The sequence below is a fragment of the Cavia porcellus genome, unplaced genomic scaffold (genome assembly GCF_034190915.1).
Source record: "Cavia porcellus strain 051 isolate PalLab524CR breed Dunkin Hartley unplaced genomic scaffold, mCavPor4.1 scaffold_10, whole genome shotgun sequence".
In the NCBI taxonomy this organism is placed as follows: Eukaryota; Metazoa; Chordata; class Mammalia; order Rodentia; family Caviidae; genus Cavia; species Cavia porcellus.
Window position 1 is genome coordinate 31,545,230 of NW_026947493.1, and position 17,227 is coordinate 31,562,456.

A 17,227-nucleotide genomic window follows, 5' to 3' on the forward strand; every position below is an offset into this window, starting at 1 on the left:
CCTCAACAGCTCTCTCTCTCTGTCTCTTATATTTTACCCAGGCAACATGCCCTTAGGATAGGCAGCACTCACACCCAGGATGGGGCACACTTAATCCTCCCCAGAACTATCCCAAACTAAGCAATGGACTAATTTAGGGATTACACACTATTGATCCTAACATCACACATTCTAGATCCAACTACCTCTGAAAAGCCCCACTATGACCACATGAGGCTTTGGTGGACAGGGGACATCTAGATTCTACAGATTTAATAAAATCCATAATAGGGTCTTTCATTAAATCAACAAATATGTGTTTATAAAATACCTACTACATAATAGGCACTACTCTAAAGGATAGAATAAAGCAACGATCGCTGAAAAGTCCTTGACCTTAGATCAATTACCATTTAAGAGTTGAAGATGAATTACATTATTTGGATAATCACAAAGGGTAGAAAGAAAATAAAGTAGGGTAAAGTGTAGGGTATCAATGTATGCTTTTTATAGATCCACATAGTTTATCCCCTAGATTCCTCCTATACTTTCCTATTTTCTGACTCCCCTTATAGCAATTATCAAAATATGGTTAGTATTACAGTGCAAGGGAAGTTGCACTAGTCCAAAAATTGTCCCCCAAAGGATATGCACATCTGCACATCAGTTCTCTAAACTTCCTTAACTGGCAAAAGAATCTTTAGAGGTACTAAAGATCTTAGAGAGATTACCTTAGATTATACAAGTGGCCCCTATATGTCATCACAAGTCCCCTTATATGAGATACACAGAAAACATGCACACAGAGAGGAGGCAATGTGACCATGGATGCAGAGGACTGGAGACACAAAGCCATAAGTCAAGGGATAACAACAATACTGAAAGCTGGTCAAAGTGAAAAAAACAGATTCTCCTTTATAGCCTCCAGAGAGAGGATAGCCCTACAGACACTTTGATTTTAGACATCAGGCCTCTAGAACTGTCAAACAAATTTTTACCATTTTAATCTACTTAGCTTGTGGTAATTTGTGACAAAAGGTACATGAAACTAAGATATTCTTCCAATGTTTTTCCTTACCATTGCATTCATAATGTTTATTACAAGTTGTGATTATGTGCTTATTCATTCATTGTCTTTAGCCTCTTAGTGTAATATCTGAAATATAATATGTTCCTAGGAAATGAGCTAAGTGAATGAGTTGATAAATATTGACCATAAATAACAGATCTTGTAAGACATAGATCATGTCTTTTGATAACTTTCCCCAAAACTCCAGCAGAGCTTGTCAAAAAAAAAAAAAAAAAAACCCTGTCACATTACTCTGTTTGAACTCTAAAAGTCAAATCTATATTCTAGACACTACAATGTATAGCTATGTGATGGGTCTAACACTATAGTAGACTAAAGAGGGTTCAAACAAAAGGTTTGTCCCTTTCTGCTCCTAATCCAATAAGGTGCAGACCCAGATAGCATTCATTTTCGTCCCATACTTGACCCATGATGCTTGACCTAAAGTAAGGACAACAAGTATTTGAGGCTTTGGAGGTGAAATACAATAGTATCAGGGTTCAGACCCAAGCATAACTGAAATTCAGTTCTGCATCCTTGAAAAAACTCTTAACTCCGAATCTCCATGTCCCTAATAGGAAGCAAAGCCATACCTCACAGGTTTGTGAATCACTTGGACCACAGTGGGAAAGCCACGGGTTACTGGTATCTAATTATTACTGACCCTGTGCCATTGACCTAACTCAGCCATGGGTACAACATCAGACAAGAGTTCTCAACCAGAATGGCCGTTGGGGAGCCAAACCACCTTTAGCAAGCTAATCTTTTTGCGCCACAGCTCCTTACCCAAAATCTCGCAATAATACCGCCCATGGAAGAGTGGTTCTGATACTGTAGAAACTAATTACAGTAACCAAATAGTTATACTTAGGACGGTGCCTGCCTCAATACAAGTTATTATTTTGAGCAAAAACAAAAAACGAAACAAAACAAAACTGGCTTTCCAAAGTGAGCAGAGATCGTTAGCAAATATTTTGAACATCTTAGGGCCATCTCAAACAATGAAAGAGTCTAGAAGACCTTATTAGTGGCTTAAGAAGCCCTATTTTGGAAACCTGAGAACCAAAGGCCGCCTGAGGAGTTCATTATTCCAGCACGCCATAGCCTTTGGTCACTTACTAGTGATGAATGTTTACAACCAGGAGCAATCAGATCGAGGGACAAAACTCCAGAAAAGCCCACTATGTGAAGTCCCCCTCAACGCTGTTTCAGATTTGTAGCTGACACAAGTTGCTATCTGCAGAGACCGCGGGCCACCGTGACACGCAGAACCAGTCCTTGGCGTCCCTGGGTTGCCCGGCAACGCCTCTCACGGGCGCCACGAGGGCTGGTCTGAGAGCCTCCTAGGCAGGCGGCGCGCAGGCGCGTCCCGCGAGCCAGTGAGCGCGGCCCTGACGCGCGGGCCCCGCCCCTGCGCGTGATTGAAGGGCGGGGCGACACGGAGCGGGCGCGCGCAGCTTCCCGGGCCCGAAGGGCGGTTGTCTGTGCCCGCACAGCCCGCCCGGATCCGCGTCGCGTAGGAGACGCACAAAGTCACTCCGCGGGGACACCCGACGCCGGCTTGGGCGGCTGCGCCCTCAACTGCACGGCGGCGGGGGCCGCGATGGCGCGGGTTGACGGCTGCCAGGGTAGCTGACCCGGGCCGGAGTCTGAGAGGAGCCCGACCGAGCACCGCTTCCCGCCTGTCGGGCCCGCGGCTCCCGCCCACCCACTGCGGCCGTCGGGGTCTCGCCGCGCGCCGGAGGCCCCGAACCCTGTGACTTAAGTCCCGGGCCCCGGCGGGAATGTTCAAAAATGAGTACCAGGTAACCCCAAACGCCCTCCAGACTGCTGTAGCTGGCTCTCCTCCTGGGAGGAAGCAGCTGGAGATCCGGGTGAGGATAGAGCCCCGCTCCGTAACACGGAACCCCCGGAACGGGGAAGGAATTTATGGTTGAGGGATTTTGACAAAGGAAAGAAAAACAAAGCGTCCAGGGGACTGGGCAAGTAACTTGACTTCTGTTGACTCTGCAGGTCTAGTGCTGGTTTTGATTAAAACGCAGATCTTCCATCCTATCGGACAGCCTGGAACAGATTTTTAAACTTTTATTAGAACTTGTTTGCAGTTCTTGATGAGTACATTCATCGATGGGTGTTGGTAGATGTACAAAACACATTTCAATCTTTTGACTGTCTCTTGACTTCCCCCATCTCTTGATCCCTTTCCTTAAAAAAAAAAACAAAAAAAACAAAACTAGCTCCCTGCTGTCTATCTTGGAATATTCGCTGTTGATCTCTCTGGTATCCTGTATGAGTGAATGCGTGAATAGATTAAACCCGGATCATAAATAGGCACCGTGACTGTAAGCCATTCTTTCAAAATTGGGGTTCAGTGACTCTCAAGCACTGGGGTGTAGCAATCCCTTGGGAGTTATTTGTAAACATGCAGAACTAGTTTTTTCCCCCTCAGATGTAGTGAATCTGAACCTCTGTTGACTACCTTTTTAACAGCTTCCCATAGGTGATTTTCTTACTGGTGGTTCAAGGATCACCTAGAGGAACCTTGTTTCTGGGTATTCCTTAGTCTCCTGGAGTACTCCGCTTACTTCTTCACTTCAGCGCGCATCTCTTTTTTTTCCTGCCCTTCCCAGGCGCTGGTTTCCTGCCCTGCCCTCCCTGTCTGTACTTGAGGTTACACTTCTGTTTACATTCCTGCCCTGAGGAGCTTTCTCACTGGCCTTAAGCAGTCCTCTCCTGGTCTTCAGCTGTTCATGCTTCCGCCTTTTCCCAAACACTACTCATGCTTAGGGTAGGCTGCAATCTTCTTTCTTACAGCTCCACAGTATTATCATTAAATAGATTAGCACACATGTAGAGAATTTGTCACACTTCATGTAGGTAAGTATTTTGTTAAAAAAGCATAAGTCCACTGCAGCAGACAAACTTGGAAAACATAAAGTAAAAAGAAGTGAGGAGAAAAGGTTTTCCATTTCACCGAATATAAAGGGTTACAAAGCTGTCTCAAATTTAAAATTGATAATGAAACTCAGCTTCTTAAAAGCTGTAGTAATTCTGTCCCATATACAGTTTTGCACGTAATACTGCCTAACAAAGAGAAATTAAATATCTTCATGATGATGTTAAAACTCAGAAGCTAAAATATCTTAGTGTTTAGAAAAAAATTAAAAGTTGGAAATTCTTTACAAAAATTACTTTCATTGCTTATAATTCAAGCCACATTTCATCTTTGTCTCAGATTCTCAGTTTTGACAATACTTTTTTCAGTGATAATTTATAATTAACGCTTAGGAATATTTGGTGATTTATCTAGTGATTTGTTTTTATGTAAGCATGTCTGTCTCTTGTTCTTGTGTTAACAATGAAAAATAAGTAGTCTGCCTATAGAAGTCATTTTTTTCTTGTACAGATTGTCATTTTTCTTACATATGTATAAATTAATTTGTATTAAATAGATACTATGGAATGCTCAAAATAAAAATCTTCTCTGAATCCCTTCCGAGCTTTTTTATTAACCAGTACTAAACTAATTTTTCCTTTTTTTGAGTAATACTTAATGGCACTAGTCTTACTGTGGGTTTATGTTTACTATCCTTTGTAATCCAACAACCCATTTTACAGGTAGGGTATCAAAAAATTAAATACCTCCAATAGTTAAGTTAGTGTTAGGTATCAAAAAATTAAATACCTCGAATAGTTAAGTTAGTGTTAGAGCTCTGGTCAGTATTGCCAGAAAGTTTGTATTCGCAGGCAATTATAATAACTTGTTGGCATAGTTCAGTGATTGAGTTTCAGCCTATCAGCCTGGATTCCATAAAATGTTTCGGAAGCCTGATCTGTACATGTCAGGTAAATGAGTCCTACCAGTAAAGTTTACATGGCATAATTTATCTAAATTTCTGATGCTTTAAAAATAACTTCCTTGGACTGTCAATCCAAGGTCATCCAAATCAGAATGTTTGTGGTTAAGATATGAACAGGGCACAAAGGAGGAGTGAAAAGAGGTATAGGGTTTCTTCCCAGACCTATTTAACTGACAGGTGGCTGGAACACTGGGTGTTTGTGGTGTTTCCTTAACTCTCTATTGCCCTTTAATGTAAATACCTTGTTTTTATTTTCTAGGGAGGCGCATTTGTTGAAATCTTTAGTGCTCAGGGGAAAAATCCTGGAGCAAAATGGAAGATCCTTGGCAGTCCGTCAGTGATTTGGAAAGTAAGCACCTGATACAACAGCCACATAAATCATGGGAGGAAATGTGAAGGAAAGATGATAGAAAAAAGGGCTTGATCAGATTTCGTTTCTGTTTTTCCTGTTCTTTCAACTTTGAAACCCTTTTAGGGCGTTGTTGGTTGCTGCCCTCCCAGATGCCACTCTTGTAGTGTTTAAGACTTCAAAACAGTTCAGACTTTTCTCAGTACTCCAGGTCCTCTTCCATCATCATGGGTGACTTCAGTATCACAGAGAAAAGTCTGTCTGAATCCTGAGCATCTCAGTTTCTTGATTTCATCTTTAATGACCTGTTCCATCCACTCTGCTGCAGTATCCATGCCCACCCTAGATCTTCCTGCCCAAACTTCAAGACATCTGAAGTTACTGAGTGAAGCACTAGATTTCCCTCTCTGAGCCCCATCTTTGATTCTTAAGGTTGCTGGGTCAGGTGTTCTTCTATGTTTGTTCTTCAGTCTATTTGGGACCGTTTGGTCATTGACCCTTGTTTAGTTTTATTTATTTTCTCTTTTTTTCACTTCTTTTTCCTTCAACCCAGAAGCCAAATTCTAATTTGAGTCATTTTTTATTTTGGAACAATACCTCACTAAGTTTATAAATTGCCAGGGGAGGATTTGAGCTTGCCTCATTCTCCTAGACTGCTGGGATTACAGGCATGTGCTACCATGCCCAGCCTGGACAGCTAGTTAGTTTGTGAGTCATCTCAGGATTATACCCAGTGACTCTCTGGTCAAGGCTTTCACTCTTGTCCTTTCATTGTGCCTACTGAGCCAACCCTTTCTGAGTCCTCAGTCTTTTGTTTGCCTACATCTGGGCTCCTCTGTACTTTTGGAGAAAATAGCTTTTTAGATTGGAAAAAGATTGGTTATACTATACATCCAGCCTAAATAACCCGGTGTGTTACCCTGTTATGTTCTTTCAGTCTTCAAAATAATTGTTTCTCTATTATCTTCAGCTTTCCAACCGCTTAACTCCCTGCTCTTCATGCCCAACCTACAGCCCAAGCTCTCACTCATCAGGAGAGCTCATGACTACTCACAGGAAAAACTGCCGTCAGCTTGTGCCTCAGGTTAAAAAACCTGTATTTGTCCCTATCCTTTCTTTCTCTTGCTCTCTCCTGTTTTTAGGAACCTTGCTCCCTTAAATAATTTTTAAAGCTGTTATTAATTGAGTGCTAGCTAGCTATGAGCATAGCATTACATTCTTTGGTATGCTCTGTGCTATTATGTAATTGAAACATTACCTCTTTGTGAGATAGGTAGCGGTATACCTGTCTGGTACCTACATGTACCTACCTGGTAGGTAGGCACAAAATTGAGGCATGGAGAGTGTAAGCTCAAAATACATAGCTGTTACTTTGAGTGAGAGATAGGGTACTGCCAGGGAATATAGCACAGACATCGGGAAGGGCTTCCCCAAGGAAATACCATTGGAGTTGTATGAGTTAACTTTTTCCTTTTGTTTTTTTTTTTTGCATAGTACTAGGGATTACCCTCAGAGCCTTCACACTGATTACTTCCTCATCCACCTCCCCTTTTTAAGTGTTCATTTTGAGATAGAGTCTCCCTAAGTTTCTAAATTGGCCAGGCTGGGCTCAAACTTGGAGTCCTTCGGTCTCAACCCCGACTGTTGGGATTACAGGTGTGTGCCACCACATCCAGCTTCTAAGAATCAACTAGCCAGAGTAGAGAAAGTAGACCAAAGAACATTTTTAGCTAAAGGAATAGCATGTACAGCGTCCTTTTATCAGGAGAGAGCTTGGAATTTTCAAGAAACTGAAAAAAGGCCAAGATGATGTGAAGGAAAATACAAGGTAGGAGATGGAATTTAAAACTTGGACAGGGATAGGAGTATGCAATAGTTTATTATCATATTGAAGGTTTTACTAAGCTCTTAAAAATTTTTAAATATATGTCCAACTTGTGCATAAATAGACTAAAAATTTCACCTGGTGCACGTATTCATTTCAAATACATAGAGATACAATGGTAATGGGATATAATAGAAATTTACCTGTTACTTAAATTTTAACAGCCATTAGTTACAGTGCATTGTTGTTAACATATACAAAAAGCCCAAGTATAATGCTGAAGACTCAGAATTTGTGAAAAGGTGTCTTTGTACTCAGAGCTTGAGTATTTGCCTGAGATAATAACCATTCACATTAGCACTTCAATGGAAATACAGCAAACTTTTCATTTCCAAGTTTTTCTTTCCTGTTACTCCCACCTTAGCTTTTTAGGTGACCTTCACTGTAATATTTTAATTCATGTTGAGTTAACTAAATGATACATAGAATGTTACAATAGGTGCAAAATAATGTGTTGATTAATTGTGTTTAAGCCATAGTCTGAAATCAGCGAAATTCCGTATTGCATAGCAGATAGGCTAGGTGGTTTCTTCATGTTCGGTCCTGTGCTGTTAGAATGAATACATAGGTTAAAGGGAAAAGTGGTAGCTAAATTCTGGAAGCTCTGAATTAGTGACTTGGGGATCCCTGAAGTTGGAGAACTTCTTATCATTTGGAAGAAAGATGTCCTGACCCTGTAGGGGAGTTAGCAAATGTCTCAGTAGGGATTTTGTATTCCAGTTCCTCAAGGCCTGAACTTCTAAGTCATTTCAATATGGGAAATTTTGCCTCTGGATCTGCGATTTCAATTTTATAGAAAAAGCTAAGTAAAACATACTTCAATGACCTGTTTTCATTTCATTTTATAGGAATTTGATAAAGAAGTTAAAAGTTTTGTGTTTGTTCTGGAAGGCAGCAGCCAAACAAATAAAATTCAATTACCAAAGGAGAATAAGCAAATCCGTAAGTAAAATTTTTAACACTGAAACTTTGATAACATTATGCATTTATACCTTATAAACAGATACATAGTATTAGTATGATTTTTACTGGCATCTATTGATATGAAGAGATGTGTTTCATTTATTTATTTTTGTATGGAAACTATGTCAGGCACTATTCTAGGCCTTTAAAATATACTATTCTGCCTTTCTACTAGGAATCTAGAAGTATTTTTAAGATTTAGAAGATTATTTAGTAGCAGTTAAGTATGATGATAATAGTATTTATCAAGACTAACTCTGATGAGGAACTTCCTGCATTCTGTATTCATTAACGCTTCCAATCCTCATATAGATGACTAAATTGAGGTTTGATCCTTATTAAGAAATCAGGTAGGCTGGGCATAGTGTACCACACTTATGAGTCTAACACTGCAAGCTGAGGCAGGAGACTGCAGGTGTGAACCCAGCCTGATGCCTTAGCAAGATTCCATCTCAAAACAGAAGAGGCCTGGGGATTAGGCTCAATGCAAAGGCTATGAGTTCAGTCCCCAGTACTGCTAAATAAATATGATAGTTAAGGATAAGTTTTGAAATAAACTTGGGAATTCCTGATTATAGGAAATTAATTTGTGAGAAAAAATTGATCAAAAATACTATGCAAGACTTTCTGGTAACAGTAACTCATATCCTTTGAGGACATTAATAACTAGTTAAGCACATGTAAATTTATGTGATTAACAAAAACCCTGAGTTGATTTTAGTTCTCACTTTGGAAATTAGCATTAACATTTGAAAGCAGAGTTTACCTAAATTTGTGATCAGAACCCCAGTATTGGTAGAGATAAAGTTAAAATTCAAGCCTCTGTCACCAGATTAGGCTTTGAATAAACTGGTGTTGATTTAAGAAATATAATTTATCAAAATGATTAATCATAGTTTCTATGAGCATTCATATGATTTAGGAAATACAAGCAGACAGTTTTTCACATTTTCCATTTAGTTTAGGCTTCCTCTCATTCATTGAATGCCTGTTGTGCACCAGGCACTATGAAAAGAACTGTTGTGGTACCTAAATTTCTTATTTTAACTCAGCTTTCTAAATGTACATAGACTCTGCTTTACGTATCATTTATAGCTACTGCATGTGTGTTTTAGATCCCTAAGATCATAAACCAAGTCACAGAAGTAAGTTATAGAGGAGATGATTTGCTTTACAGTGATATGCCAGGTTGTGGTTTTTTTGTTTTGTTTTGTTTTATGGGTTTTTTAGAGTTTTTGTTGTTGCTGTTTTCAGTTTTGGAGATTGAATCGAGGGCCTATATCCCAGTACAGATTTTTAATATTTTTAAGTATTTTATTTTGAGACAGTACTGTTTGTTAGTTGCCAGGGGTGGATTTGAACATACAGCTGTCCTGTCACATCCTCCTAGACTGCTGGGATTATGGGTATGTGCTAACACACCCAGCTGCCAGTGCGTCTTTCTAAATTACACAAGAAGTAGAGTTTAGAAGAGACTCTTCATAATCCCTGTGTGTGTGTGTGTGTAATGGCAATTTTCTTCATTTCCACATGAATTTATATTTATAAATGAGGTGAATTTAAAAGATAAGCTAGGGGAAAGTGTCTGAAGCTGTACTTTACTGTTAGAAGAAACAGCCCATCCACTTCACGATGTTGACTTCTGAGACAGGAAACTATTTTAAGTCAGTGTTAGTTTGATTCTTGTTGTTGTACTTACCAAGCCTGTCTGTACTTACATTTAATGCCCCAGCATCTATGCACATGGTGATGTTACTGATAAAATCATTCACTTCTTGATTGGCTCTGAGGAACACGTTTCCTCCACCAAACGCTAAGTGATTAGATACAAGCTCTCCTTTCCTGCACTTATCTAAAGTTTTTCCCCCCAGAAACCGAGTTTAATATATTATAATTACCTTTTTTAAATGGAAAAATGATTGTTTTTAATTGCAGGAAGTTGAAGAATCTTTTAATGTATTTCTATTACTTTGCTCTGTAATTAAACATTAATCTTGCTTTTCTGTAGTACATACAGCACTTTATCAAATAAAAGTTTATATACTTTACCCTGTACTAATGCCTTTAAGATTAGTTATTTGAAATTTTTGACAAAAATATATAGCTATTTCATACCTGTATTAAAATAACCTCCCTTGTGAGGTTGGTATATTAAGTTAAATTAAAGGTCATGTTTTCAATTACCATTTCTAAATTAAATTAATTTACCATTATGTATTTCTGTTTTAAGAGTAAGTGTATATTTTATCTATGTAAGCTTGACATTAGATATTTCATGCTGATTCTGACTTCATGGGGTACTTAGGAAAAAAGTTTAATAATTTGTAGATGTTTAACTGTTTATAAACAGTATTTCTGAGTTATCTTCTATTTGAGAATTTCTAAATACATCAGAGCTTTTTCAGTCAGTGTCTATCAAATCGGAGAATGTGATAGGATTGTTAGATTGTGCTCTTCTCCAGGGCAAAGATCTTGAGTTACCTTCTGTGTGCCTCTTACTTAGTGTTTGATGCACAGTTGATGTTCAGTAAGTTAACTTTGCCACAGACACTGTGACAGTTTGGGTTATAATTTCTGATTGTCACCATCTGGCCTTCTGAGAGAGACTTGAGTGAACCATTCATCAGATGTGCTGCGTAGCATGGACTGTGATGTCTGGAGTCGTCCACGTGAGAAGCAGCTCTGATACACATGAGCGTCTAGCATCTGGAAAGTTTTCAAGACTTCCTGTTGGAAGTCATTGCTTTTTCTGTCTCCGGCATTGTAATAAAATGCTGTCTGACCATCAGGCTCCCTGCAGCCTTATGTTGATCTAAGTTTCAGCTGCTTTGGGGGAAGAGGTCACTTTTAGGAGATTCCCTGAGGCCTCCTCATACCCTAACTTTGGTATTCTTTTTAAAATAGTGACTTTCTTCATTTAAAATCCTTCATTGTGTTGATTGTGCTCTTCTTGGAGTCTCTAGTGACTGCTGTATTCCTGAATCCTGTGGCGAGTTCTCAGCTCTCATTTTTCTTCACATATCAGTGACATTTGAGAGAGCTCACAGCACCTTGATGTCCGTCTCTCATGATGACAACCCTATTTCTTTGTGACTTCCTGGTCATTCTTAGTCTTCCTTTGTAGTTCTTCCTCTTGTCTCCAACCCAACGGAATGTTGTCGTAGTGCCCCTGGACTCAGTCTTGGACTCTCTAGTTACATTTACCCCCTTGGTAATTGGATTTGGGTGCGCGGATTCAAATACAGTACCACCTTGTTTTACAGTAATTTACATTTCCAGCTCGAACTTCTAAACTGCAGGCTTGTATGTCAGCCACTCACTCAGCATCTCTGCACAGAAGCTTACATGCAGTAGCGCCCGGCTCCTGGTCTCGGCCCCATAGAAATCCCTCCTCCCGCAGGCTGCGTCATTTCAGTTGTTAGCCACCTATCTTTTCAGTTTCTCATATTCAGAACCCTAATTTAAAACAGTTTCTCTTTTTCTTTATTTTCATTCAGTCATTCAGTCAAGAAGACCTTTTTGGCTCTTTTCAAAGAAGAGTGAGTCTCACCACTTCATGCACCTCCAGGGCTGTTCCATGGCCCAAGTACCTCTATCATGCTTGCATGACTGCAGTTGTCCTCCGGTTGTGTCCCTATTTGTGACTGAGTCTCCCTGTAGTCTGCTGTCCAATTAGCTAGATCATTACTTTACAATTGTTAAGTAACCTTTAAATTGTGTTCCTCCATTGCTGAAAATGCCCCATCTCTCTCAGAGTAAAAACCAAATACCTATAGGGCAGTTAAGTACCTGGTACCCTCTTCACTGACCTTATCTCCTCTTACTCCTTCCCTTGCATGCTCTGTCCCAGCCATACAGGACTCATTTCTGCTTTGAGACAGGCCTGGGGCCCTGTCAGTACGTGTGCAGAGGCTGTACCCACCAACCAGCACAGAACTTACATGGCTTACTCCCCTCTCTCCTTCTCCAACCATTTAGTATGTGCCTCCTTCTCTGTGAGGCCCACCTCACCCATACTTAAGTTACAGCCTTGCTTCAACTCCCTTCTCTGCTCTTGATTCCTCTCCCCTGCTCCACCTCCAGCACCTTCTACTTAAATGACCAGTTAACCCACTGTGCCACTGTTATGTTCCTGTAGTTCCTGTATTGTTTTCTCACCACCATCAAAACAAGCACTAGTGCCAGAGACAGGTTAGCCTATTTTTTCACCTAGAATAGAGCCAGCATGATAGTAGACATTCAAGTAAATCTTCATTGAACAATGACTGAATGAATGCCTTCCCGTTGGTTTTAGGGTGACACGTATCTTTCACATGTGGGCCCCACATGATTGACTTCTGACTCCTCTCCTCTTGCTTTCCCTCTTCTGTGTCCTACCAGCTTGTTAAGCCTTCATAAGTTCATTCTGTTTCCCACATCATTTTCTGTCACAGAATGGAGTAGTTCCTGTGTCTTCAATATTTGCTCCTCTCTCCTACTCTTAAACCCATTACCTGTCAACTCCTTTCTTATTCTACTCAGCTGAATTCCAGTTGTATCTTTGAGAGAACTTTTACTTATCATCCTCCCTCCCAAGCACCCAGCATTATGTGCTTCCATACCCTTGACCTTCTGATTTATGACTCTAGAATGTAAGTTCCAAGAGGACAGACCTTACTTACTGAAAAGATTTATTTACTGCCTAAGCTTCAACAGTGAATCTCATACATAATAGGTGTTCAGTAAGTCTTTGTTGAATGATAGGACTGATTTACTACATACCAGTGATTCTGTGAGATGTAATTCGAAATTGTTAGCCCAGGTTTTTAGATGAAAAGGACCTAGACAGGTTTATTTATTTGACTTCTGAATACAGAATAGTCCATAATTACAGACATAATTAAGTGATGCTAATTTTGTGCTGAGGTACATCTCAGTATACTCTGTGCCAGGGCTGTGATGAATCATGGAATGAATTCAGTTGTTATTTCCAGGGCGTCTGTAAAGGATGGCTGTAATGTAATGTCATCTCAGCTGTCTGGACAGTGTAACTCCTATAACATGTATCAAATGTGTCCCGTCTGTCATTTGCCTTAATGAAACCGGTGTTTAAAACTCTTTTTATTTTACTAGGTAAGTGTGTTACTCTAAAGAACAAAAAGCCTAACTCCTTCAAAACAGGCAGTTTGTCTCCAGCAGACACCAGATTATAAAACTATAGAAACCTGCATGTTTCAGGAAAAAGACAAAATTTTTTACATACATGGACATTTTTGATTAACAGAAGTTCCACATTTAGTATTACTTAGAGAAAATGGTTTTAAATATAATGTAGACATGAAGAGTCTGTTTAACTTTAGTAAGTTCCTGGAAAAAATTATTTCTATGGATTTCTTTGGTACTACTGACACGCAGGATCCATCTGTCAGATGTTACTAAAGTACTCAGTTTTCTATCAGATCATCACAATATTATATCACCATACTTCATTTAATCTTAGAAGTGAAATCTTTTGGAACTTAGGGCTTCTGTTTGTGAGAAAGCTGAATTACAAAGCTCTCTTAAGGGAAGGAATCTTTCATTTTTAAAAATACTCATACAAAAATGCCCTGTTTGTAGCGCTTTTTGTTTGAAGTTTGCCATAGGAGTTATAGACCAGGAGGACTTTATAAACACTCCAAAAATGTACTGTTACTTAAAAATACTTAAATTTGTTAAGTAGACTAAGTTAGAATAGATAGAAAATAGCATCATTTTAGACCACTTTCTTTTCCTGAAGTCCCTGTTCACCTCTTGGCCTGCTGTTGGCTTCTATACAAGTTCACAGACAGAATGGGTATTTACTAAGCATCAAGATAGAAAGCGTCTCATTGCATGTTTTAGGAAATGTAATACTAAACATCTGTTGGGAGTGTCATAACTGAGAGATCAATGAAAGTTTAAAACCTAAGAGGAGAAACATTATGTAACTGTATTTGGATGGCTAATATAAAATCAGTTGACTTTTTTTCTAAAGCAGTTGTAGACTTTATCACAAGGACTGTGGTGGTGCACACTGCTAATCCCAGCACTGAGAGGCTGAGGCAGAGGCATATCACAAGTTCGATCCAGCAATTTAGCAAGACAAAAACAACTTTTTGTCTCAAAACAGTTAAAAAAGATCTATGGTGTAGCTCAATGTGAAGGCTTTGGGTATAATTCCCAGTATCATTAAAAAAAAAAAAAAAAAAAGGAAAGCATAGAGATTAGTTTTTCTCCAAATAGTTTTTTTTTTTTTTATCTAGATGACATTAGTAATAAGAAATAAAAGCTATCAGTTCCTTCTTGTTCTTGGCATTAAAATTATTGCATTAGCAAAGATATTATAAATGAAAATGTATTCCTGTGTCTCAGTGAACACACTTAAAATCATATGAAACAGCTAATCAAAACTTCAGTTGTCATTTTCATAATTAGAGTTGTTTTTCTTGATCTATTGTTTTTTCCTAAATTGCTTAGTGTAGGTAAAACTGTCAGTGAGTCAAGATAATTGCCACATGTTTTTATGGCCACCTTTATGATAATCTATAGGTCAATTTTATATGTCTCTGTTGAGTGCAAGTTATGTGTGTGTTCTCTTGCAGTCTAATAAAAATAGTAAATAAAAATGAGTTTTTTAAGTTTCACAAAAATTTCACCAAGGCCACACATAGCACCTTAAAGTGTAACATTTCATGTTATGATTTGATTTGATTTAATTTTTATCAATTTTTCCATTTTCATAATAAGATTATAACTCATATACAGTGATATTACAGGCCTGTGTATTTCTTAAAAGCTGATAACTTCAGTTTATTGATGATGTGTGTTTCTGTTTGTGTATGTTCAAAATATAAATAGTTTGAATATCTGAATATGTATTCTCCCCTTCTTGTTCTAGTTGGGCTGATCCAGAGGTTTCTTGTACTGCAGATTTATGTACCCCTGGGACAGGACTTCTCCACTGAATTGCTGTAAGATATACAAGCTTCTTTGAATGTTTTATGTGTATGAGACATTTGATCGATTGAAGCAGTACTGCCAGTCATTAATTGCCAGTGGCAGCTTTTGCATTAAATAGTAGTGACTTATCAAGTCGACATGAAGTAATTAAACTAATTTAACCACGTGTCTTAGCTATCACTATACTCCAGCATTTCTCCAGGGAAAGTAAATTTCATCCATTTAAGGAGATGTCAAATAAGTTTCATTTTGACAATAACTGGCCAGTAACTTGGAGAAGTATATGGTCCAGAAATTAAAGACTTGGGTTCACGTGAAGGATGATGTCATATTTTGTACTATTTGTGTTCAAAACTATGCTTGGCTTGTAACTGATTGAAACACTGATTTTTATAGTTTAAACACACAATATTGGTTCTTCATATGCATGTGTACATAATTTGTAATGTTTTTTAAATGGCCTTGCTAGATTGTTTAGCAAAATGAAAGTACACATTTTTACTCTGTTTAGCTACTGTGATAATATACTGTGAATGAAAATAACATTTGACTTCTAAATTTACATAGAATTGAACTGAATATTGTCTAAGATGTCATTAGTGAATTTGAATAAAAAGCCCTTCTAGACCTCACCATGGTCCAGAAAAAATCCCCATTTGTAACCCCATGAAAAAGATACTGGAATTCTAGAAAGTTGATTCCGGTCTACCATTTCCAGTGCAATGCATGGTGAGAAGAAGTACACTAAGGTATTTTGTAGCTGTGGGGAGGCAAGGTGGTCTTAAGTCTAGCTAGAATGGTGGCTAACTGGAGTAAAGGCCTTGCCCAGGGCTGAACCCAGGTTGTATTAATTTGTGTAGTGGGGCGTGGCTCGGTGGTGAGTGACTCATGAGAAAGGCACGAAGTATGTGATTGCCTTTAGCTGGGCTAGATAAGAGGCCTAAAATCACCTGGGGGGGGGAATCAATTGGCCCAACACATTTTGAGGTAGTATCTAATGCTTGCGGTCAGTGCTTCGGCTCTGATGTGTAGTTTTTACACTCTGAGATGCCAGAGCCTCTTTCTCTAGAGGCTGAATCTCTGCCTACAGCGACAGTGTGACTCTCTCAGCCCTGGCAGGGCCATGGGCAGGGCAACACTGCCCTGACCTGTTGCTTTGCTTCAAAGGCTACACACTTCAGCACCTTGTCCGGCCCCATTTACAATCCCTGAAGCTCATTGCTGAGGTGAGGCAATGTCCTGCTCAGCTCTGTGCATACCAATACACAGAAATAGGGCCAGGTTAGCCAAAATGGAGATAATTGCTCTACTTTTAAGGAGGGTCGTCCAGGTAGACTTCTACAAATTTGTGTACTTTAAACTGTTGCATTGAAATTATGCTGCTTTCTACTTTTTTTTAGATTGTGGTTAGCTTTTTATTTTCCATAGTATAATAAGTGACTTGTCTTATCACTGAAGATAATTTTTTACTAGTTTTACTGGTGCCAACTAAAACAGAGAAAAGAGCATAATTAAAAGAGACCATCATAAGTTTGATAATTGTGTCTCTTTTATTGTGTCCACATAGTATACTAATGCTTTGCTGGTATGCTGCTAAAGTATGAATTTTTAATAAGATGCAATCTTGTCTTGGGCAATAATGAATAGATGGAAACTTTTTTACCTTTGTTCAAGTTTAAACTTCTTTAAGTTTCTAAGATCTTTTATCAACTGCTGTGGTCACCAAGATTCTGTAAAATAGTTCTTAGAGTAAGAAAACCAAAGCATTATTTGATGCTCTTATGTAGCACTTTCTGGTTCTGCAGAAAACGCATTTTCAGGACTCCAAAAGCATTCTAAAGATACAGAGAGTGCCTCAAAAAGGTGTATTTTCAGTGCAGGGGAAGTGGTTTCTGAAATGGAAGATGGCAAATTATACAGTAAGCTTTTAAAGCTCCTCACATAGGGTTCTAGCTCCTCCTATTGTGCAGGTCTCTCTGTCACCTGCATTCTGAGCTTCAGACGCACTGATGGAGAGCTGGTAGTTGGCCTTTGGATTAAAGCTGTTCAAGATGTTTTGGTGAACCTTGGAACAGAATCTTTTACCAGTGAGACGTTTCCTTTTGTGCAAAATTAAGCTTTATTTGTACCCCTAGACTCTTGAACTGATCGTTCTAGCCCAG

At 39.0% G+C, this 17,227-nt stretch overlaps 1 protein-coding gene across 4 annotated transcripts in view; it reads left to right on the forward strand.

Annotated features, from left to right (window-relative positions):
• The first annotated feature begins 2,510 nt into the window (after positions 1–2,510).
• The window catches only part of Cfap20dc (CFAP20 domain containing), a 274,176-nt gene continuing 259,459 nt past the window's right edge, over positions 2,511–17,227 (forward strand). Inside the window, exons 1-4 of one of the 4 annotated variants that reach the window (XM_063257180.1) lie at positions 2,511–2,853; positions 5,168–5,257; positions 7,991–8,084; positions 15,004–15,076. In XM_063257180.1, the coding sequence (XP_063113250.1) occupies positions 2,833–2,853; positions 5,168–5,257; positions 7,991–8,084; positions 15,004–15,076 (278 nt within the window). In that variant the 5' untranslated portion in view covers positions 2,511–2,832. The remainder of the gene's footprint in view (positions 2,854–5,167; positions 5,258–7,990; positions 8,085–15,003; positions 15,077–17,227) is intronic. The other 3 variants (XM_063257179.1, XM_013144025.3, XM_023561671.2) reach the window with 3 other exon arrangements.